Source organism: Salvelinus sp. IW2-2015, linkage group LG32 (assembly GCF_002910315.2).
Source record: "Salvelinus sp. IW2-2015 linkage group LG32, ASM291031v2, whole genome shotgun sequence".
Taxonomy (NCBI): domain Eukaryota; kingdom Metazoa; phylum Chordata; class Actinopteri; order Salmoniformes; family Salmonidae; genus Salvelinus; species Salvelinus sp. IW2-2015.
The window spans coordinates 14,328,075-14,350,961 of record NC_036871.1 but is presented as its reverse complement, the minus strand read 5'-3'; the positions used below and the strand labels follow the sequence as shown (position 1 = coordinate 14,350,961).

The window sequence follows — 22,887 nt, the reverse complement described above, 5'->3', positions numbered from 1 at the left end:
AACCCAGTGTGTGTGTGTGTGTGTGTGTGTGTGTGTGGTGTGTGTGTGTGTGTGTGTGTGTTGTGTGTGTGTGTGGTGTGTGTGTGTGTGTGGTGTGTGTGTGTGTGTGTGTGTGTGTGTGTGTGTGTGTGTGTGTGTGTGGTGTGTGTGTTGTGTAGTGTGTGTGTATATATTGTGTCTCCATCTAGATCTCAACAGAGGAGTCCTCCTTCAGTGCAGCTGTGACCCAACTCTCAGCTGCCACTCAAATCTGCTATGAAAACTGTACCCTACTATTCACAAACACAGAGCACCCAACAGTAACACACTCTCTCAATTAATAGAGACACGCCGACTCCTCTCCTCTGTCAGGCTCTCAGCAGACCCTTTCCCTGTGTGACCCTGAGAGAGAGCTACTCGAGGTGAGTGTGAGTGTGAGTGTGTGCATGTGTTTATGTTTTTTGTGTATGCTTGTATCCTCATATGCCTCCTTCCTTTACGTCCACTCTGTCCTCAGAGAATCTTTAGTAACTTTAAGGCCCCAGCTTTGCTGTAACATAACATTGCGCTGATGTTTACGCCATCGCGCCTCTCCTCCCTCTCCTTAGTAAGAGAAAGCATAACAAGCGTTCTGCGTTGCAGTAACATTGTATCATATTATATCACCCACTATCTCGTCTCTCTCTCCTTATCAGCTGGTAAGACCATTATAGAGTATAAACGTTGTTTTTTAGGTTGTGTTAACGTTGTGCTACCGTGTGCTATGTTACTCCCTTCTCTCCTGGCTTTAAAGAGCCCGGCAGAGCCAGAGGCTCCTGAGAGCAGGGGCCCAAACGAGTCAGGATCTCCATGGCGGCGGTAAGACTGCGCCCGCATTAGAGCCCGTTGCTAAGTAACCGTTGCCTAGCGACCTAGCATAGAGCAAGTGACCGACCAAAATTGCCTTTGGGTATTCTACCAATCCAAAATATACTGCGGCTTTGTAACACTTTGTAGAGAGAGAAATGAGAAGGAGAGAGGAAGGCACAATTGACCAAATCTGTGTTAAGTCATTTTAGTGATTCAGCTGATATTTTAGCCAAAAAATAAATCAGCAGTGACTCACAAAAGCGGTGAGTAACAGCGTAGCTGCAGGCAGACACATGCACTTTTGATTGTGGTTAGTGTTAGTCTCATGTTGTGTATGTGTTGTTAGTCTTTTGCGCTCAATATGCAGTGGTGTATGGATTCATTGTATTTGTGTATGTGGGTGTAACCACTGTCTCTCTTTGTTTCAGGAGTCCCCTGAAGTAGAGGATGACATGACACAAACGAAGTAAGACTGAACTCTCTCATTGTAAACTGGCGTGTTCAGTCAAAAGCAAACGAAAATGCAGTGACTGATGTGAGAGCTTTATAGATGTTTTTTATTGGCTGAGTTTTGAATCACTACCCCACAGTTTGATTTGATTTACGACTGCATTTGCATTGATGTCAGAGTAGTTTGAGGGACAATACAGCGCTGAGTACCAGACCATTAGGACCTGATGGTCATTAGCCAGTTGGGTGAGTGCATAAGAGGCGATTACCGTGACTCAATGGTCACGTGGAATTTGATTGTGGTCTTGACTCATGAATGTAGCTGTGGCGGTAATAAAGTCACCACAACAGCCCTAATCATGTCTCTCTATCTAGATCTCAACAGAGGAGTCCTCCTTCAGTGCAGCTGTGACCAACTCTCAGCTGCCACTCAAATCTGCTATGAAAACTGTCCCTACTATTCACAACACAGAGACACCCAACAGTATACACACTCTCTCAATTAATAGAGACACGCCGACTCCCTCTCCTCTGTCAGGCTCTCAGCAGACCCTTTCCTGTGGTGACCCTGAGAGAGAGCTACTCGAGGTGAGTGTGAGTGTGAGTGTGTGCATGTGTTTATGTTTTTATGTGTATGCTTGTATCCTCATATGCCTCCTTCCTTTACGTCCACTCTGTCCTCAGAGAATCTTTAGTAACTTTAAGCCCCAGCTTTGCTGTAACATAACATTGCGCTGATGTTACGCCATCGCGCCTCTCCTCCCTCTCCTTAGTAAGAGAAGCATAACAAGCGTTCTGCGTTGCAGTAACATTGTATTCATATTTATATCACCCACTATCCGTCTCCTCTCTCCTTATCAGCTGGTAAGACCATTATAGAGTATAACGTTGTTTTTAGGTTGTGTTAACGTTGTGCTAACGTTGTGCTATGTTACTCCCTTCTCTCCCTGGCTTTAAGAGCCCGGCAGAGCCAGAGGCTCCTGAGAGCAGGGGGCCCAAACGAGTCAGGATCTCCATGGCGGCGGTAAGACTGCCGCCCGCATTAGAGCCCGTTGCTAAGTAACCGTTGCCTAGCGACCTAGCATAGAGCAAGTGACCGACCAAAATTGCTTTGGGTACTTCTACCAATCCAAAATATACTGCGGCTTTGTAACACTTTGTAGAGAGAGAGAAATGAGAAGGAGAGAGGAAGGCACAATTGACCAAATCTGTGTTAAGTCATTTTAGTGATTCAGCTGATTATTTAGCCAACAAAAGCTAAATCAGCAGTGACTCACAAAGCCGGCTGAGTAACAGCGTAGCTGCAGGGGCAGACACATGCACTTTTGATTGTGGTTATGTGTTAGTCTCATTGTTTGGTATGTGTTGTTAGTCTTTTGCGCTCATATGCAGTGGTGGTATGGATTCATTGTATATTTGTGTATGTGGGTGTAACCACTGTCTCTCTTTGTTTTCAGGAGTCCCCTGAAGTAGAGGATGACATGACCACAAACGAAGTAAGACTGAACTCTCTCATTGGTAAACTGGCGTGTCAGTCAAAAGCAAACGAAAATGCAGTGASTGATGTGAGAGCTTTATAGATGTTCTTTTATTGGCTGAGTTTTGAATCCACTCCCACAGATAGCAGAGTGGGAGGAGCAACAGCTGGACGAGCCAGTGGATTTCAACAACTGCAAGATAGACCCCGCCCCTTTTCAGCTTGTGGAGCGGACATCTCTGCATAAGGTGTGTCGTCATCAGTTCACCTGTCACTCAATCTACCGATCTCTTACCGATCTACATAGTAAYCCAACTGATATGTCTTAGTTGAAAAGGTTTTTCTTGTGATACTTGTTGTCGTTGTTTCACTGCCAAGGCAGACATGAGCAGAGCATCTGCTAAATGACTCAAATCTAGAAATGTAACCAGGCTACAGTGTCCGACAATGGCTGAGTTCCATCCCTAAAAAACATGGATCTCTTCCCTCTGCCCTTGATGACCCCTTTGATTGATGGGGTTGGTGACAGAGATATGATAACACACAGCTTCCCTAGTCAGGAGCCTTTTATTACAAATAGAAGTCTCTGCACTAAACCATGGCATTTTTCTAATAGACAATTTGTTCTCAATTATGTTTTACCCTCTCTCTCTCTCATTCCCTCTCTCTCTCCGATCTTCTCTCTCATCCCCTCTCTCTCATCCCCCCCTCTCGCCTCTCCTCTCTCTCCACCCCTCTTCTCTCTCTCTCTCCACCCCCTCTCCTCTTCTCTCTTTCCCATCCTCTCTCTCTCTCTTCATCCTCTCTCTCTCTCTCCATCCCCTCCTCTCTCCATCCCTCTCTCTCTCTCTCTCTCTCTCTCTCTTCTCTCTCCACCCCTCTCTCTCTCTCTCCACCCTCTCTCTCTCTCTCATCCCCCTCTCTTCCTCTCTTCTCCACCCTCTCTCTCTCTCTCCATCCCCTCTCTCTCTCACTCCCCTCTCTCTTCCTCTATCCCCTCTCTCTCTCTCTCTCTCTTCTATCTCCTCTCCTCTCTCTTCTCTCTCTCTCTTCTCTCTCTCTCCAGACTCACACCATCTTCTCCCTGCTGGGACTGGACCATGCCTACGTGACCAGTACAGGGACGGCTGTGGGCGTGGTCTCCCTCAGGGAGGTGGGGTTTCCCGTGATTAGAAGAACCCTTATGTCACGGTCATGTAGTTAGTGTGTTAGTTAATTTGTATTTTCAACACGGCATGTCATAATACTATGTTTGATTTGAGTGCACTTCACCTCAAAATCACATGCAAACACATGATATGACATCACAGGAAACACGTCTCCTCTTTACTTTTTGGCTGTGGGTTGTTTGAATATTGTTATCACCTCAGATCAGTCCTTAGGACAATGTTGTGCTTCATAATCAGAAGCAATCAAGGCTAATCAATCTGCTCGTTACAAAAGTTGATGCAGATTAAACAACCCAGTGTGCTTGGAGATGGAATCAAAACGCGTAATATGAATCACTACTCTGTGTATCCAAAATCACATCATAATGTTCAATTCTATATCTCTGTCTCTCTCTCTCTCCAATTCTTTCCATCCTCTGCCCCGTTTCTTTCCATCCTCTCCTCCGTCTCTTTTCATCCTTGCTCCCATTTGATTCCTTTCCCTCTCCTCCAATCTCTACCTCTCCTCTCTCTGTCTAACCTCTAGCTGCGTAAGGCCATAGAGGGTTCAGTGACGGTGACAGGGTGAAAGTTCCCCCCCTCTGGCCAGTTTCCGTGACAGCGGCAACACTACCAGCGTTTCCGAGGTGACAGAGCTGCACAAGCTTTGGAACCGCCACAGAGGCCTTCGTTACACGGGAACCCACCCCGCCGACATGGAGGACCAATTGGACGTTATGGATGAGGAGACCCTGTCCACTTCATACAGGACCATCAGATATGGAGTTTGAAACCATCCCCACTGACAATATGACCCGCCATCAGAATTGGTTCTTCAGGAAAGCCTCTCAATAACAGAGGACCAAACAGAGGAGTTTATCTTAGAGTGCAGCCCTTCCCACACTGACGAATCAGAGCTGGCCTGTGATTTTGACTCCTCCCAATTCCCTGAGACTGACCAATTGGAGCCGGCGAAGGAACATGGAACCCCACCCCAGAACATAGAGCAAATGGACCAATCAGAACTGCAGTGTAAGCAAAGTCCCAACCGCACTGAGGACCAATCGGAATGACAGAAGGGGCGAGGAACAGTTAGGAGTTGCTTCGTGGTTCGTTGAGGTTTCTACAACCTTAGAGGTCACGTTCACCTGAATCTTTAAGCTGGTCGTCTGTGTCCACAATGTATTGTGTGCGTGTGTGTTGGTGTAAATTAGCTTGTATTCCTGTGTGAGTGATAGAGTAACTGAGTGAATGTGACAACATGGTTCTGTGTTTAACAAAGTGTTTTTTGGGGAGGGGGGGGGGGGGGGGGTGTGCGTGTGTGCGTGTGTGTGTGTGTGTGTGTGTGTGAGACTTGCCGGAACCTTGCCCATGCACCCATCTGGTGCCGACACTTCTATTCTCAGTTTGATTATCAGAGCCAAACTACATTTTCCCCCCTAAATATAGCTACAAATAACACAGAGATAGAGAGCAGATCAGAGGGATAAAGCAAAGGAGAGAGAGGAAAGAGAAGGGAGGGTCTCACTTTAGATTAAGTGGCCTATAAAATCTACGTATTTACATAGCTACATTCTAAAGGACATTCTGTAATTACAGTATAAGTGCATGTACAGTCATATCTGAAATGGGATATTAAGAGAAAGACAATAAGTTACAACCCAAAGGCAGCTAAGAAAAGGCCAACACATTGACATTGCTCAGTCATAAAATGGCATCCCACAGGGTTAAGAGCATTTGTGAAGCACATTGTAATTAACATGCATTTAACTCAAAGTACATGTAGCCTTGTCTGGCATTAAGGTAGGAGGGCGGACGGACGTTAGAGAGTTTCTTGTCTTGTAACAGGGTGTTTTGGTCACAGTGTCATTTTGTATCTTACATTTCTTGAGATAGGATGTTATGTGAATATCGTATCCTATCTACTGTTACCGTGTTCCGCATGTTTCTGGAATGATGTGAGTGTTAATGACACGTTACATTGCACAGGAAAAGTTGGTTATGTGGAGAGAGACGACATCAGTTGTTGTGAGCACACATATGCACATAGGCCAATAGTACACGCACAAGGGCTCGATTCAATCCGTGGCGCTGAAGATCCGCGTTGTAGTGCGATTGACATTTTAAAGGCAATGTTCCCGCATTAGCGGAGAATGCATTCCCTGTAAATGCTGCATATGTCATCTCAATCGGAAATGACATTTACATTTCAATTGTGCTGTACTCTGGATCTTCTGTAATACAGATTGACTCGAGCACCAAGTAAATGAACACCATACACATTCATAAATCTAAACATGGAAAATAATATCCTAGAAAATACACACCACACACACACACACCTACATTGAAAATTATTAATACAGCCTGCCTGGCCTTAAAACCAGTTTAGAAATACGTACTACCAGCTTAGAAGCACAGTTATAACTCTCCAAGTGCACTGATGAGCAATAGAAGCCTCTATAGAGAACTGAAACAACTGTTTAAGAGAAAGTGTGAACCGGTTCTCTCCACGGTCTCATTATAAAATGAGTTCAACAAACAGATGTTATGTACTTTGTCTCTTCAATAATTTCTCTTAGCTCCATTGACAGATTTGAGCCATTATATATTTCAATTCTATGTAAAACCATGCCATAACAAATACAATTCAACGGTTAATTTTCTTCTGTAAAAAAGTCAGTTGCGCAACCATTTATTGTTGTCTTACTTTTGTATGCACATAGAATGTGAAGTAGTGCTCGCCATACAAGATATAATGTAAAATGAGTCTAACGTAGAGAGTGTATAAGGTAATTAACAGCGCATCTAGTTAAGCAATAAGTCTGTAGTTTCTCCCTTTATATGGCCCCGGCCTGTATATGGTTTGTACATATGAAAATACATTATGACGGAAATCTACACATTGTACATAGGAGAATATGCATTTGAGATCAACAGCCATTGTTATTTTTCAGAAAGCATACTAATTGTTTTTTGTACATTAAATTTCAACAAAACTTTGAGATGTAAATCTGTTTTTCCAAAACTCGTTTATTCTGTGTGTGTGTGTGTGTGTATGTGTGGGGGGGGGGGTTCTTTTCCTTCTTGTCTCATATCAGAGATGGGTAAAATGATCAAATGGTGAAAATATTTTTTTTTTTAAATCACGTTTTATTCATCCAGGACAAACCCCATTACTTGACTTCACATCATGGTCCTGGGAAAACACTACAATAACAATCCATAGAAAACCAGTGAAATAACAACATAAAACCTCTCCGTTTGAACAGCACAGTATTCGGGAATCGATTTTCAACTCTCAAATACAGCGTAACATCAGCAAAGAAATGGCAAGGAAGTGAAAAAGAAGAGAAAGAGAACAAACAGGGTGCAGGGTAGAGGAAGCAGGGAGAGACAAGCCGAGAAAAGGAAGGAAGGAAGAATTGGAGGAAAGAAAGAGAAACAGGAGGAAGGAAGGAAAGAAGGATGGAAGATGAGTAAAGGCTAGCCATCACTAAGTTACATATCTAAGAGTCGACAGACTATCCAAGGGGAACACCTACAAGATGAAAAAACACAACATCCAATGCTCCCTCTTTTCTCCTCCTCCTCCTCCAACCTCCTTCTCCACCTCCTACTCTTCCTCATCGAATGACGCCACTCCCGACGAGCCTCTGTCGGAGAAGAAGCTTCTCTGGCTCTGGCAGGAGTGCCACACTCTACCTTCCTGAAACACACTCCCTTCTTCGTCTTCCTCTTCCGCTTCCTCCTCTCCAAGAGACTCAGAGTGAGAGGTTGAATAGCAGGAGTCAAACCTACTGCTTCTGACCCTCGGCATCAAGTCAGGCTTGTGGACGATACAGACACCCCCACCGGTCTCTAGCTGTGGTACAGGCTGATCCTCACCATCCACTAGTTCCCCCTCTCTGTGGAATGGGCTAGCCCGGTCACTCTCTAGAATAGGCCGGTCATTTTGCTGTGGAGCTGGGTCATTCTGAGATGTGGGCTTATCACAGTGCAGGCTGTTGCTGCTAGAGCCAACGGGAATGGTTGAGCTGATARAGGGTGGAACTTTAACGCTGCCAATCTCAGCCTGGAATGACACTCGGGGCTYGTGATTGGACATTGCGGTGTCTGAGGGAGGAGCAAAGAGTCAGAACACCTGGAGATGGATGAGAAGAGAGAGATGGAGGGATGAGAAGAGGACGAGTGACGGACAGGGAAGGAAAGAAMGAAGAGAGTGAGGGATATTGGGGCATAGCACCGAGTCTGGGGCTCTATTCAATCTGTAAAACTGATGCGTTACAGATTCTGCAATAGAAATTTAAAGGTAATTTCCGATTAAGCCGGCATATACAGTGTTTACCGTGAACGCAGTCTCCACTAAGGTAGGAACATTGCCTTTAAATTTCAATCACGCTGTAACGCTGAATTTCCACGATGCGGATTGAATAGAGCCCTAGCTGGAAATGATGATCGAAACACACACGATGAGATGCATGACATAGATATTGGGTGTACTTCTGTGCAAAGTGGGTGTATGTGTTTACCTGAGCGGGTAGAGAGTGTGAGTGTGTTTCTGTTGTTCTGGAGGAACTCTTTGTCAGCTTCTTCCTCATCATCATCCACAGAAGCCCAGGCTTTCAGCTTTGCCTCAGCGATAGCAAACTGCTCTGCCACTCCTGGAAATGGACACACAAACAAATAGGACAAATAAAAACACACACAGGCTAAAAACAGGACTGTTTATTTTCACCCAAAAACCTTACAGCACACATCAAGCACGGGAGAAAGTGGGACACAGACAGACAGACAGAGTTGTCTCAGAAATCATTAGAAAGTGAACAGGGGAGAGGCTGTATCACCATGGGGACACTAGGGGACAGTGAAGTGACAGTTGGAGGAGAGTCTCTAATTGGCTACCATCTGTTGGGCTCTCATAGGACAGGCCGTCATCGCTTAGGTGACGCAGGAGGGGCACAGATCTGAGCTGTGACATATGCAGGGGTTAGAGAGGAGCTGTGGGACAGGTGTAGGGATGATGGGGGGGTCAAGACCACACACAAGTACGTATGAACGTACGCAMACAAACACATGGTGGTGGTCCACTTTACTTTTGATCCAATTGACCCACAAATCGTCAGCATGGACGTTAAATGCTAATGACTGAAATCCACAGAGTAAAGCACTGTACAGAGGATATATTCCTGATACGATCCTATCTGAGGCATTGATTATTAAACACCATTGACTGCAGAATTAGTTGGATAATAGAAACAGAAGGTGTCCTCTTGAAAAATAAACTAAAAGAGATAAGCTGAGATAAGATACATTCAAATATATTAAAAGAGGACAACATTCAATTGCTATAAATTGGTGTGTGACAGCGGCTCTACTTTACTGGCTAAGTTGGTGGAGGGACACGCACCTGCAGCGAAGCGCGCCTCCTGTTCTCCCTCAGTGAGGTGGCAGTAGGAGTTGAAATGTGTGTGGAGGGGGTCCGTGGGGGAGTCTGTGGGTTTGGGCCAACCCTTCCACTCTATGAGGTGGGCRACCCTGCCACCCTGCAGGGACGTGGGCTTGGTCACRTGGTCCTTCATCGCCTGGGATATGCCTGGAGAGAGAGAAGTAGGAGGCCTGGGTTAAAGAGAGTGACCTCTAAAAACTTAGTGACCTCTAAAAATGATGGGTCCTGGGTCCTTCAATCTGTAGTGCTGAAGATCAGCACTATAGCGCCATTGAAATGTAATGTTCATTTCCGATTGTGCCGACATGTACAGCCTTTACCGTGAATGCAGTCTCCGTGAATGCGGGAACATTGCCTTTAAATGTATATTGCGCTCCAGTGCAGGTCTTCAGCGCTATGGATTGAATCAAGCCCTAAGTTTGCGCAGGATTTGTATGTGTGAGATGAAAGTAAATYAGTGTGTGTGTCCCTTACCATTTAAAGAGGATCTGGCCAGAGCAGCAATCTCCTGGATGCTGACTGCCTTTCTTGTGTCTGAAGATTTTCTTGACTTGGGGATCATTTCAGCACCCTCAAATTTTACCTGGAAAAAAAGCAGTCATCCTCAGTATGTCACTTACACCACAGCACTTAAGTGTTTTCTATAGTAATGTTGTAGGSCAGGGATGGACAACTTTGATGGGGGTGGGGGGCCACAAAACATCTGAACTCATCATGGTGGGAGGCAGGGGCTCGTGATCCTGCGTACCCACCCACATCCATGCCCCCACCTTGTGAGTAAAACATTTTAGCGGCTTCTCTGTTTACAGTGAAGAGRRAAAAAWTKCMGTTTTAGAGTTCATWTCCTGCAAATYWMMMMWTTTKSCMWTTKKYYTTKGRAAAMYKKKRAAWTTTWWWAMYWAWTTYMWKSMAWTKKWMYTWWTTTWMCMWKGGGCMGAGATATTTTTCAGTTYTACAGCTTATTTCYTGCAAATCTACACATTTTGCCATTTGTCTTTGGAAGATTTTGAAATGTTATAACTAATTTCATACAATTCTACACATTTTGCCATGGGGCRGAGAGAAATGTTAGCAGTTTTTAATAGGATATCAGAGTGWGAGTGACTAACAAAATCAATCGGGACCAGGTTGGTAATTCGACCATGATTACTACAAGTTTAGATAGCTGGCAGCTAGACTAACTTACCAAATGTTGGCTGACATGGGCTAATTAAGTGAATGTCACTGACTGACAAGAGAACAACTGCTGATGCACAAACACATTTTGAAATTTCACCTTGTGCATTCTACTATTCTAACTTTCAACAGTAAGTTGTGATCTTGACTGAGTTCCTAAAAAATATGTATACATACTGTATACATACTGATGTTAAGATGGCGCCGAAGAGGATGGCTGACGTTTTACATGCCCGTAACCAATTGTGCTATTTTGTTCGTTTTTTTGCGTTGTTTGTAACTTATTTTTTTACATATTTTGTACATGCTGCTACCGTCTCTTATGACCGAAAATAACTTCTGGACATCAGAACTGAGATTACTTACCATGAACTGGAAGAAGCTTTTTCCTTTAATGAGCCCGACGAGAAATATATATTGCTCTCCCGGGAACAGGCCCAGATCCCCGTCATTTGCGTGAAGAAAGGACGGAGGAAAAGAGGACGCAGATCGGGCTGTCTTTTGAGAATCCGTAGGCGAGCGAGTAAACTCCCACTGCCATCAATTCTACTTGCTAACATGCAATCAATGGAAAATAAAAATTGATGACCTACGATTACGATTATTCTACCAACGGGACATTAAGAACTGTAATATCTTATGTTTCACCGAGTCGTGGCTGAACGACAACACGGATAATGTAGAGCTGGAGGGATTTTCAATGCACCGGCAGAACAGAGAAGCTACGTCTGGTAAGACGAGGGGTGGGGGTGTGTGTATTTTTGTCAATAACAGCTGGTACGCGATGTCTAATATTWAAAAAGTCTTGAGGTATTGCTCGCMTGAGGAAGAGTACCTTATGATAAGCTGTAGACCACACTATCTACAAAGAGAGTTCTCATCTATATTATTCGTAGCCGTCTATTTACCATCACAGACCAATGCTGGCACTAAGACCGCTCTCAACCAACTCTATAAGGCCATAAGCAAAYGCAGGCAAACTWAAATCAGTTATACCTAATTTTTACCAGCATGTCACATGTGCAACCAAAGGAAAAAACTCTAGACCACCTTTACTCCACACACAGAGATGCATACAAAGCTCTCCCCCGCCCTCCATTCGGCAAATCTGACCATAATTCTATCCTCCTGATTCCTGCTTGCAAGCGAAAACTAAAGCAGGAAGTACCAGTGACTCGCTCAATACGGAAGTGGTTAGATGACGCGGATGCTACGCTACAGGACTGTTTTGCTAGCACAGACTGGAATATGTTCCGGGATTCATCCAGTGCCATTGAGGAATACACCACCTCAGTCATTGGCTTCATCAATAAGTGCATCGACGACGTCGTCCCCACAGTGACCGTACTTATATTTCCCAACCAGAAGCCATAGATTACAGGAAACATCCGCAACGAGCTAGGCTAGAGCTGCCGTTTTCAAGGAGCGGGACACTAATCCGGACGCATACAAGAAATATCGCTTTGCCCTCAGACGAACCATCAAACAAGCAAAGCGTCAATACAAGATTAAGATTGAATCCTACTACTCTGACGCTCTACGGATTTGGCAGGGCTTCAAAACTGTTACGGACTACAAAGGGAAACCCAGACGCGAGCTGCCCAGTGATGCTAGCCTACCAGATGAGCTAAATGCTATTTATGTTCGCTTCGAGGCAAGCAACACTGAAGCATGCACGAGAGCACCAGCTGTTCTGGATGACTGTGATAACGCTCTCGGTAGCCGATGTGAGTAAGACCTTTCAACAGATAAACATTCACAAAGCGGGGCCAGATGAATTACCAGGACGTGTACTCAAAGCATGYGCGGACCAACTGGCAAGTGTCTTCACTGACATTTTCAACCTCTCCCTGACTGAGTCTGTAATACCTACATGTTTCAAGCAGACCACCATAGTCCCTGTACCAAAGGAAACGAAGGTAACTTGCCTAAATGATTACCACCCTGTAGCACTCACATCTAGTCATGAAGTGCTTTGAAAGGCTGGTCATGGCACACATCAACAGCATCCTCCTGGACACCCTAGACCCACTCCAATTCGCATACYGCCCCAACAGATCCACAGATGACGCAATCTCAATCACACGCCACACTGCCCTTTCAAACCTGGACAAAAGGAACACCTATGTAAGAATGCTGTTCTATAACAACAGCTCAGCGTTCAACACCATAGTGCCCACAAAGCTCATCACTAAGCCAAGAACCCTGGGCCTAAACACTTCCCTCTGCAACTGGATACTGGACTTCCTGACGGGCCTCCCTCAGGTGGTAAGGGTAGGCAACAACACGTCTGCCACGCTGATCCTCATCACTGCGGCCCCTCAGGGGTGTGTACTTAGTCCCCTCCTGTACTCCCTGTTCACCCACGACTGCATGGCCAAATACGACTCCAACACCATCATTAAGTTTGCTGACGACAAAACACTGATCACCGACAACGATGAGACAGCCTATAGGGAGGAGGTCAGAGAACTGGCAGTGTGGTGCCAGGACAACAACATCTCCCTCAATGTAAGCAAGACAAAGGAGCTGATTATGGACCACAGGAAAAGGCGGGCCAAACAGGCCCCCATTAACATCAACGGGGCTGTTGTGGAGCGGGTCGAGAGTTTCAAGTTCATTGGTGTCCACATCACCAATGATCTATCACGATCTATCAAACATACCAAGACAGTCGTGAAGAGGGCACAACAAAACATTTTCCCCCTCAAGAGACTGAAAAGATTTGGCATGGGTCCMCAGATCCTCAAAAAGTTATACAGCTGCAMCATCAAGAGCATCCTGACCGGTTTCCTGGAATGGCAACTGCTCGGCACTACAAAGGGTAGTGCGAATGGCCCAGTACATCACTGAGGCCAAGCCTCCTGCAATCCAGGACCTATATAATAGGCGGTGTCAGAGGAAAGCCCATAAAATTGTCAGAGACTCCAGTCACACAAGTCATAGACTGTTCTCTCTGCTACCGCACGGCAAGCGGTAYCAGAGCGCCAAGTCTAGGACCAAAAGGCTCCTTAACAGCTTCTACCCCCAAGCCATAAGCCTGCTGAACAATTAATCAAATGGCCACGTGGACTATTACATTGACCCCCCATTTGTTTTGTTCACTGCTGCTACTCGCTGTTTATTATCTATGCATAGTCACTTCACCCCTACCTACATGTACAAATTACCTCTTACCTGTATCCCCGCACAATGACTCGGTACTGGTACCCCATATATAGCCTCTTTATTGTTATGTTATTGTGTTACTTTTTATTATTTTATGCTTTAGTTTTTTTGGTAAATTTTTTCTTAACTCTTCTTGAACTGCACTGTTGGTTAAGGGCTTGTAAGTAAGCATTTCACGGTAAGGTCTACACTTGCTGTATTCAGCGCATGTGACAAATAAAGCTTGATTTGATTTGTATATATATTTCATCTTTGGAAAATTATCCATGGGCCTACAAAAGGTTTGACGCGGGCCGCCAGTTGCCCATCCCTGTTGCAGGCTAATGGACTYAAATGTTGCTCCGAGCCCAGTAAGATATCATGAAATCGATTATACAATTATGTCATGTCTTTATTGAAGCAGCGGACAATGTCGCATCACGTGCGTGAGAATGGCGAAAAGACCAGAGACAATCCTGTGTGCGTTTCAGCACGTGGACAGCAACCGCTCCTCAGAGCGTATGAGTTCCATGACTTTGCACTAACCATTTAAAACAGTTAACATATATTTACATATTGCCTCTGTGATAGTGTATTTACAAGCAAGCAGTAGGCTATGCACGTTGTTTCATGTTGTAAGAAAGTAGGGTCCATCATAATTTGTGGTCAACTAACAGTAACGCCTATGAAAAAGCGTTGCCTTTTTCCATGAAGGAACCATAGAATCGTTGGTACGAAGTCTGCAAAGGATGACTCCACCCTACCTCCTCTCGTTGTCGCCCCCCTCTTTCTCCTCCACGAAAAGTCAACCACATCTTGGACATGAAGAGACGACGTATCACCGCCGAACAAGACAACGCATTAATCAACCCCACATCTTGTCTCTGTGAGTTTTAACGCTGCTAATGACTATACTGCCGCGACAGATGCCAAAGAAACGGTAAGCCGGTGAAACCATTTAGCTCAAACGGTTAAACTTGAGGGAGTCCAAGAGACCGGACAAACATATGGCCCGAGGCAAGCTCAATAGGCTACTGCTGTGTAAGCAGCTCGAAACTCCCTATCTGCTCAACCTGCTGTGAAAGTCTACGATCCCCATTAAAATAGAGATGTGCGTCTGGAGTCAGGGGGTCAGCGATTTTAGCCTCCTTTCTTTATACTTCAATAACAAAGTTGTTATTTGGTGCACAGTCCAATACAAAACAGAGGGCTCTGGTCTACACACGTTTATAATTCTTTGGCCCTCCAGCTCTAGGTGCAACAGGTTGAAAATGAGACAAGGTCACCGACAAAGATGACGAGCTTTATTGACGCTGAGGGACAAAGAAGACTTTAGGAATTGGCTGGAAATCAGTCGGCCCTAAAGTAGGCTACACGTGGTTGACATGACCACGCTAATACCAGACATTCCTAAGCAGATTTGCTCTTAAACAGCTAACAGGAAAGCTGCCACTTTTGAGACCATGGCGCACAGATGCACTGTATAATGACATTCATGCTGACAATATGTGGGTCAAATACAAAGTGGACCAAGACCACCATGTTTATGTTTTTGAATCTCTCTCTCTCTGCCTATGTGCGTGTGTGTTGTTTGGTTTTACTATCCTTGTGGGGACCAGAAGTCCTCACAAGAATGGTAAAACAAGGACAATTACGACAAGTGGGGACATTTCACAGGTCCTCACAAGGAAAAGGGCTATTTTAGGCTTACGGGTTAGATTTAGGGTTAGAATTAAGGTTATGGTTAGGAGTTAAGAGTTAGGAGTTAGGTTAAGTGTTAGGGTTAGGGATTTGGAGTTAAGGTTAGGAGTTAGGGAAAATAGGATTTTGATTGGGAATACATTTTTTGGTCCCCACAAGGATAGTAAAACAAAAGTGTGTGTGTGTGTGTGTGTGTATGTGTGTACACGTTTTACTATACTTGTGAGTACCAGAAGTCTTCACAAGAATAGTAAACCAACTAAAATTGTGAGGACATTTTGCCGGTTATCACTTGTAAAAAGGCTATTTTAGTTAGTGTTGATTTAGGGTTACAATTAGAGTTAAGGTTTTGAGTTATGTTTAGGGTTAGGGGTTAAGGTTAGTGTCAGGGGTTAAGGAAAATAGGATTTTGAAAAGTAATAAATTATTGATCCTCAAAAAGTCCTTACAAGTATAGTATCTGTCATTCTGCCCCTGAACAAGGCAGTTAACCCACTGTTCCTAGGCCATCATTGAAAATAAGAATGTGTTCTTAACTGACTTGCCTAGTTAAATAAAGGTCAAATAAAACATTTAAAAATAGTAAGTGTGTATGTGTGTGGGCCTATATAGGGCATAAATATAGAACTTCAAGGCAAAAATGATGAAATGGAGCATTCAAACAAATAACCTAATAGAAAAACATGCATTACTGTCCTTGTTGATAGGCAACAGCACCACTCTATAAAGGGGATTACATATATTCTTGGATAAACATGAGCCTAGCCATATGGTCGACTTGGCATAGAGTAAACAGCAAGGAAAGATGGTGATATGCGACCTCCCACGTGCCTATTCAGCACCCACGCGTCTTTTCAGCACAGGGACAGCTCAACGTAGGCTAATTCCATCCATGCTATTGTTTCCTTGGGTTCGATCGTGCTAAAGACTGTATTGCTTTATTTAATCATGCAGGTAAATCATTGAGAACAGATTCTCTTTTACAATAACGACCTATTGTAGGGTAGGCCTAGAACCCAAATTTCTATAGCTCAGTAGGTAATATGTCATGTATTCTGTTGTGTTTGGAAATCATACTAGCAAACACGGTCGTTATAGTGCTATTACAATAATCCCATAGTATGGAATAGGGGATAGATAGGCTATATAGGACCTATGTACTACTTTTCTYTTTGACACCTCGTGGTGTGTTTAATCTACCGTAGGCCTACCATAGAAAGGGATAAATAAGCATGCTGTCTCTGAGTAGAATTGATTTACCGTGAGGCCCCTGCCAGATACCTGCCTATTCACCGGTGACGTGACATGGCCGTTAACAAAGAACGAGACCGACAGCGGACATCATACTGTGATTGATGGCACGGTAATTGCCGGGAGAAATAAATAACGCCGGTGCCTGTGTTGGTGTACACGGTGTGGCTCGAGCAGAGGATGCGGAATGTCTCCAAGCAACGGGAAACAACATCTGCATATCAATGACCCTGACTCCGGAGAGGGCTTAGCAACGGGCTCCGGTTAACGTTACAGAGACTGCCGCATTGTCATAAAAAGCCAATTAAAAGGGATAGCAAGCATGTCGATCGGTAAACAAAATACAGGACTTTATTTAGGGAATAAAGGCATGCAAATAAATGTCGGTCACACACATTAACACCTACCTGTAAACCGAATAGAGGTTGCGGCACCGTCGAGCGTCGCACATGATCACAATGAGCTTGTCTCAAATCCCATTAACAGATGCTACCGTGGTGCCCGTGTTGTTATTCCCCACGGTTTTTAAATGACTTCTCTTGTAGCCTAGCACAAAACGCCCGGCTTTCACACTTCAAGCCTCAGGTTGTCGCCCCGCGATATGGGCTGCTACAGCCTAYCTTTTTGCGCTCTGTCCAAATGGTTGGCACGCGTCATCGGCGAAAGGCGGTGTCATAACCAAATCTGTCCCCCTCCATCCAATCCTCTTCCCTCCTTTGAAAACATGTTGCGAAATATTTTTGGGAAACTATTACTGGTCTGTTGTCTGTTAATGTTGACTACGTAGTTGACATCATCTAATTGGAGACTAAAATTAGCACTAATTGTAGGCTATCGCTTTTATAACCAACAAACCTGTACATCTGATGGTTAATCAATGAAAAAAATCCCTTCACCGGGACCCTGATGATCACAGAGGGGTACCAAATCAGGTACCGAGTCAATGTGCAGGGGTACGAGGRAGTTGAGGTAATTGAGGTAATATGCACATGTAGGTAGGGGTAATGGTGACTAGGAAATCAGGATAGATAATAAACAGAGTAACAGCAGCGTATCTGAAGAGTGTGAACGTGTGTCCATGTGTGAGTGTGAGTGTGTGTGTGTGTGTGTGTAGAGTCAATATGCATGTGGGTGTGTTTTGTGTATTTTTAGATTTTTAGATTTATTAGGATCCCCATTAGCCGATGCCAATGGCGACAGCTAGTCTTACTGTGGTCCAACACATAACGAAAAAGACATTACAACTGATATACATTTAAAAACATTAACATGTAGTGTGTGTGTGCATCTATCAGTTACACATACATGGCAGTACATACAGTTGAAGTTGGAAGTTTACATACACCATAGCCAAATACATTTAAACTCGGTTTTTCACAATTCCTGACATTTMATCCTAGTAAAAATTCTCTGTCTTAGGTCAGTTAGGATCACCACTTTATTTAAAGAATGTGAAATGTCAGAATAATAGTAGAGAGAAKGATTTATTTCAGCTTTTATTTCTTTCATCACATTCCCAGTGGGTCAGAAGTTGACATACACTCAATTAGTATTTGGTAGCATTGCCTTTAAGTTGTTTAACTTGGGTCAAACGTTCAGGGTATCCTTCCACAAGCTTCCCACAATAAGTTGGGTGAATTTTTGGCCATTATCCTGACAGAGCTGGTGTAACTGAGTCAGGTTTGTAGGCCTCCATGCTCGCACAAGCCTTTTCAGTTCTGGGCTTTGTGATGGCCACTCCAGTACCTTGACTTTTTTGTCCTTCAGCCTTTTGCACAACTTTGGAAGTATGCTTGGGGTCATTGTCCATTTGGAAGACCCTTTGCGACCAAGCTTAACTTCTCGACTGATGTCTTGAGATGTTGCTTCAATATATACACATAATTTTCCTGCCTCATGATGCCATCTATTTTGTGAAGTGCACCAGTCCTCCTGTAACAAAGCACCCCACAATATGATGCTGCACCCCCGTGCATCACATTTGGGATGGTGTTCTTCGGCTTGCAAGACTCCCCTTTTTCCTCCAAACATAACAGTGGTCATTATGGCCAAACAGTTCTATTTTTGTTTCATCAGACCAGAGGACTTTCTCAAAAAGTACGATCTTCGTCCCCATGTGCAGTTGCAAACCGTAGTCTGGCTTTTTGGAGCAGTGGCTTCTTCCTTGCTGAGCGGCCTTTCGGGTTATGTCGATATAGGACTAGTTTTACTGTGGATATAGATACTTTTGAACCTGTTTCCTCCAGCATCTTCACAAGGTCCTTTGCTGTTGTTCTGGGATTGATTTGCACTTTTCGCACAAAAGTACGTTCATCTCTAGGAGACAGAACGCATCTCCTTCCTGAGCGGTATGACGGCTGCATGGTCCATGGTGTTTTACTTTGTGTACTATTGGTTTGTACAGATGAATGTGGTACCTTCAGGAATTTGGAAATTGCTCCAAGGAATGAACCAGACTTGTGGAGGTCTACAATTTTTTTCTGAGGTCTTGGCTAATTTCTTTTGATTTTCCATGATGTCAAGCAAAGAGGCACCGAGTTTGAAGGTAGGCCTTGAAATATTCCACAGGTACACCTCCATTGACTCCAATGATGTCAATTAGCCTATCAGAAGCTTCTAAAGCCATGACATAATTTTCTGGAATTTTCCAAGCTGTTTAAAGGCATAGTCGACTTAGTGTATGTAAACTTCTGACCCACTGGAATTGTGATACAGTGAATTATAAGTGAAATAATCTGTCTGTAAACAATTGTTGGAAAAATGACTTGTGTCATGCACAAAGTAGATGTCTTAACCGACTTACCAAAATCATAGTTTGTTAACAAGAAATTTGTGGAGTGGTTGAAAAACGAGTTTTAATGACTCCAACCTAAGTGTATGTAAACTTCCGACTTCAACTGTACACACAACAAGTAGGTGACATGGGGGAGAGGCATTGTGCCGTGAGGTGTTGCTTTATTTGTTCTTTGAAACCAGGTTTGCTGTTCACTTGCACTATGTWAGATGGAAGGGAGTTCTATGTTCTCATGGCTCTGTATAATACTGCACGTTTCCTTGAATTTGTTCTGGACCTGGGGACTGTGAAAAGACTCCTGGTAGCATGTCTGGTGGGATGTGTGTGTGTGTCAGGGCTCTGTGTAAGTTGACTATGCAAACAATTTGGGATTCCCAACACATTGTTTCTTATAAAAACAAGAAGTGACACAGTCAGTCTTTCCTCAACTCTCAGCCAAGAGAGACTGGCATGCATAGTGTTAATTTTATCCCTCTGATTACAATGAAGAGCAAGATGTGCCGGTCTGTTCTGGGCCAGCTGCAACTTAACTAGAACTTTCTTTGCAGCACTTGACCATATGACTGGACAATAATATATATAAGATTAAACTAGAGCCTGCAGGACTTGCTTTGTGGAGTGTGGTGTCAAAAAAGAAGAGCATCTCTTTATTACAGACAGACCTCACCCCATCTTTACAACCTTTGAATCTATATGTGTTGATCATGACAGTTTACACTCTAAGTTAACACCAAGTAATTTAGTCCCCTCAACTTGTTCAACAGCCACACCATTCAGGTCTAGAACTTAGGGAATGATTTGTACCAAATACAATGCTCTTAGTTTTAGAAATGTTCAGGACCAGTTTCTTACTGGTCACCCATTTCTTAACAGACTGCAACTCTTGATAAGGGTTTTAGTGACTTCATTAGCACTGGTTGCTGATTATATGATATGATAAGATAAGGGTTTTAGTGACTTCATTAGCACTGGTTGCTGATTATATATATTGATAAATAAGGGGTTTTAAGTGACTCTCATTACACTGGTTGCTGAATTATATAATATGGTTGAATCATCAGCATACATGGACACACGTGTTTTGTTTAATGCCAGTGGCAGGTCATTGGTAAGAATATCAAAAGAGTAGAGGCCTAGAGAGCTGCCCTGGGGTACACTACACTTTACATGTTTGATTTAGAGAAGCGCTTCCTTAGAAACCCTCCCATTTATATTAGATCAGACAGATGGTTGAAAAGCCATAACACATACGTTTTCTCAACAACAGGTTTGTTGGGCTCTCCGAGTGGGCGCAGCGGTCTAAGGAACTGCATCTCAGTACAAGAGGTGCCACTGCGTCCTGGTTTGAATCCAGGGCTGCATCACATCTGGTTGTGATCGGGAGTCCCATCGGGCGGTGCACAATGGCCAGTGGTCGTCCAGGTTTGGCTGGGATAGGCTGTCATTGTAAATAAGAATTTGTTCTTAACTGTAGGTAACTATTTACATTACGACGGAACGACTTGATTAGTGTAGTGTTAGCTTAGCTACATAGTTTTTTTGCTGGTCTTTGTATCTAAGATAATTGTGTAGTTTAGATAATTATCGAGTAATTATCGAGGTTAGCTAGCGCCGGCCGTTCTCCTACCTAGTCAACACTGCTAGCAACACTCGTTAGCAACACTGCTAGCTAGCCGGCTTAGCCAACTATCATTTTAGTCAATAAGATTTTTTGCAACGTAAGCTAACTTTCTGAACATTCGGAGACGTGTAGTCCACTTGTCATTCCAATTCCTTTGCATTAGCGTAGCCTCTTCTGTAAGCCTGTCAACTATGTGTCTGTCTATCCTCTTCTCTCCTCTCTGGCACAGACCATACAACGCTTCACAACGGTGGCCAGCTGCACTACTAACCTGGTGTGTCCCAGCGCGCACGACCCACGTGGAGTTCCAGGTCTCCGGCAGCCCTGGAACTGCCGATCTGCGGCCTAACAAGGCAGAGGTTCATCTCAGCTATGCTTCCTCCAGTCCCTCGACTTCTTGCACTGACGGAAACATGGATTACCACAGATAACACTGCTACTCCCTACTGCTCTCTCCCTCGCTGCCCACGTGTTTCTCGCACACCCCGAGAGCTTCTGGTCAGCGGGGTGGTGGCACTTGGGATCCTCATCTCTCCCAAGTGGACATTCTCTTCTTTCTCCCTGACCCATCTGTCTATCGCCTCCTTTGATTCCATGCTGTCACAGTTACCAGCCCTTTCAAGCTTAACATCCTTATCATTTATCGCCCTCAGGTTCCCTTGGAGAGTTCATCAATGAGCTTGACGCCTTGATAAGTTCCTTTCCTGAGGATGGCTACCTCTCACAGTTCTGGGTGACTTTAACCTCCCACGTCTACCTTTGACTCATTCCTCTCTGCCTCCTTCTCTTCCAACTCCTCTCCTCTTTTGACCTCACCCTCTCACCTTCCCCCTACTCACAAGGCAGGCAATACGCTTGACTCTCATCTTACTAGATGCTGTTCTTCCACTAATCTCATTGCAACTCCCCTCCAAGTCTCCGACCACTACCTTGTATCTCTCCTCTCGCTCTCTCCAACACTTCCCACATTGCCCACTCGGATGGTATCCGCGCCGTCCAACTTCGCTTCTCTCCCCCGCTACTCTCTCCTCTTCCATCCTATCATCTCTTCCCTCTGCTCAAACCTTCTCCAACCTATCTCCTTTCTGCTCCTCAACCCTCCTCTCCTCCCTTTCTGCATCCTTTACTCTCTATGTCCCCTATCCTCCAGGCCGGCTCGGTCCTCCCCTCCTGCTCCGTGGCTCGACGACTCATTGCGAGCTCACAGAACCGGGCTCCGGGCAGCCGAGCGGAAATGGAGGAAAAACTCGCCTCCCTGGCGGACCTGACATCCTTTCACTCTCCTCTCTACATTCTCCTCTCTCTGTCCTGCTGCTAAAGCCACTTTCTACACTCTAATTCAAGCATCTGCCTCAACCCTAGGAAAGCTCTTTGCCACCTTCTCCTCTCCTGAAAACACACCCCCCCCCCTCCCCCTCTCTTGCGGAGATAACTTCGTCAACCATTTTGAAAGAAGGTCGACGACATCCGATCCTCGTTTGCTAAGTCAACGACACCGCTGGTTCTGCTCACAACTGCCCTACCCGTGCTTTGACCTCTTTCTCCCTCTCTCCTCTCAGATGAAATCTCGCGTCCTTGTGAACGGCCGCGCGCCCAACAACCTGCCCGCTTGACCTATCCCCTCCTCTCTTCTCCAGACCATTTTCCGGAGACCTTCTCCTTACCTCACCTCGCTCATCACACTCATCCTTGACCGCTGGCTACGTCCCTTCGTTCTTCAAGAGAGCGAGAGTTGCACCCCTTCTGAAAAAACTCACACTCGATCCCTCCGATGTCAACAACTACAGACCCAGTATCCCTTCTTTTCTTTTCTCTCCAAAACTCTTGAACGTGCCGTCCTTGGCC

General features: G+C 44.7%; 1 protein-coding gene and 1 pseudogene across 1 annotated transcript; one reads left to right on the top strand and one right to left on the bottom strand.

Annotated features, from left to right (window-relative positions):
- Nucleotides 1–5,021, top strand: part of LOC111956979 (chloride channel protein 2-like) — a 63,052-nt pseudogene extending 58,031 nt beyond the window's left edge.
- A 199-nt stretch (nucleotides 5,022–5,220) lies between these two features.
- On the bottom strand, nucleotides 5,221–17,275 carry fam131aa (family with sequence similarity 131 member Aa). Its single transcript, XM_023977320.3, has 5 exons — nucleotides 17,035–17,275; nucleotides 9,827–9,935; nucleotides 9,314–9,499; nucleotides 8,436–8,567; nucleotides 5,221–8,019 (listed from the first exon to the last, which is right to left on the bottom strand). Exons 2-5 carry the CDS (start codon nucleotides 9,912–9,914, stop codon nucleotides 7,520–7,522), a joined length of 906 nt encoding a protein of 301 aa, XP_023833088.1. The 5' UTR covers nucleotides 9,915–9,935; nucleotides 17,035–17,275; the 3' UTR covers nucleotides 5,221–7,519.
- Nucleotides 17,276–22,887: the final 5,612 nt, after the last annotated feature.